At 36.2% G+C, this 1,252-nt stretch overlaps 1 protein-coding gene across 1 annotated transcript in view; it reads right to left on the bottom strand.

The window, feature by feature from the left end:
• SLC30A9 (solute carrier family 30 (zinc transporter), member 9) overlaps positions 1 to 1,252 on the bottom strand; it is a 39,838-nt gene that overhangs the window by 31,896 nt on the left and 6,690 nt on the right. Inside the window, 1 exon segment of the mRNA XM_012648488.1 lies at positions 64 to 122. Coding sequence (XP_012503942.1) covers positions 64 to 122 — 59 coding nt within the window.

Genomic DNA, 1,252 nt, shown 5'->3' with positions numbered 1-1,252 from the left:
AGACTTCTATTAGGATTTTGCTGTGCAATGCATACACACACATTATTAGAAATATATCCTTACCTTGGTGTTTCCCAAAAAATCTCTATATTCTCTTAATATTTTTTGGTTTCTAAACAGCCCTGTAAGAAATATAAAATAAATTTAGGTCATACATATTCTTACCAGTTTAAATTAACAGAATTATTCACTGTAAGATGTACAACAATATGTAGAGTATCATCCCATCCATCCCATTTACGTTTAAGTGAAAAAAATATGTGCATAAAAATTTGAAAACGCATTGGAAATATTCTGGAAGGATATACACAAAACTGTCAACAATGGTTCTCTCCAGGAGGGAAAATGAAAGAAGACTTTTTATTCTTTGTATTTTTATGTTCTTTTTAAAATCAGAAGTATGCATGATTTTTGTCACTAATAAATGTGCATACATAATTTAAAAACTTACCTAAAACATATTTTATATTATCCTAAATCTAAATTCTATAAAGGTGGCTTTGTCACTAATCCACTAGACTGTTAAGTTCCCTAAGAGTATTATTTGCATCTAAATCTCAAGCACCAAGCACAGCTTCTTGTTCATAATAGGTGTTTGATAAATCCCTGCTGAATGAATAAATTAATGTGGTAGCTGAATTAATAGATCTTTCTGTAACACGGCTCACAGCAATTCTGTCCCCTGGTAGGCAGGACACAGTGGTCTTGAATGAGCAGGAACGGACCTCAGGAAGGTGCAGGTCCTGCGAGCGGGGCTACCACAACATAAACTTGAATTCTATGGAGGCGAATTGGCCTGATGCTACAAAGACAGGTGAAGTGAGGTTCCATTTCAGGCATTAGGGAATCAAAATGCTTTTTTTGCACTTTTACTGTGTTTTTCGGCCAACTCTACGGGACAGGATCTTAAAGAGCCCTTCTTAAGTTCCACATGGACAACAGAGCAAAGGGGTGAGCTTCCAACTGTAAAGTGTTGTTGGGCCAGACCTTGAAATACAGTGAAACCAAATGCCCCAAATTCTGTATTGACCTGCCTTCCGGGTTAGGAGATGCAACTATGCAGGAGCAAGCCTCGTCCATATGGCTTCAACTTGTACTTAGATTTGTAAGCTATAAACTCTGATCATGGTTCTAAATGTCTGAGTTCTACTGTTTACTGGTAATGGAGTGTGTGTTTTATTATAATAAGAAAATGTTGTACCCTTTGGTTGAACAGAGTAAAAACCCAATGAAATTAATACAGCAACAGCAT

This window comes from Propithecus coquereli, unplaced genomic scaffold, assembly GCF_000956105.1.
Source record: "Propithecus coquereli isolate 6110/MARCELLA unplaced genomic scaffold, Pcoq_1.0 Scaffold288, whole genome shotgun sequence".
NCBI classification, from domain to species: Eukaryota; Metazoa; Chordata; class Mammalia; order Primates; family Indriidae; genus Propithecus; species Propithecus coquereli.
The sequence above is the reverse complement of the archived record's forward strand: the minus strand, read 5'-3'. Positions and strand labels throughout refer to the sequence as shown.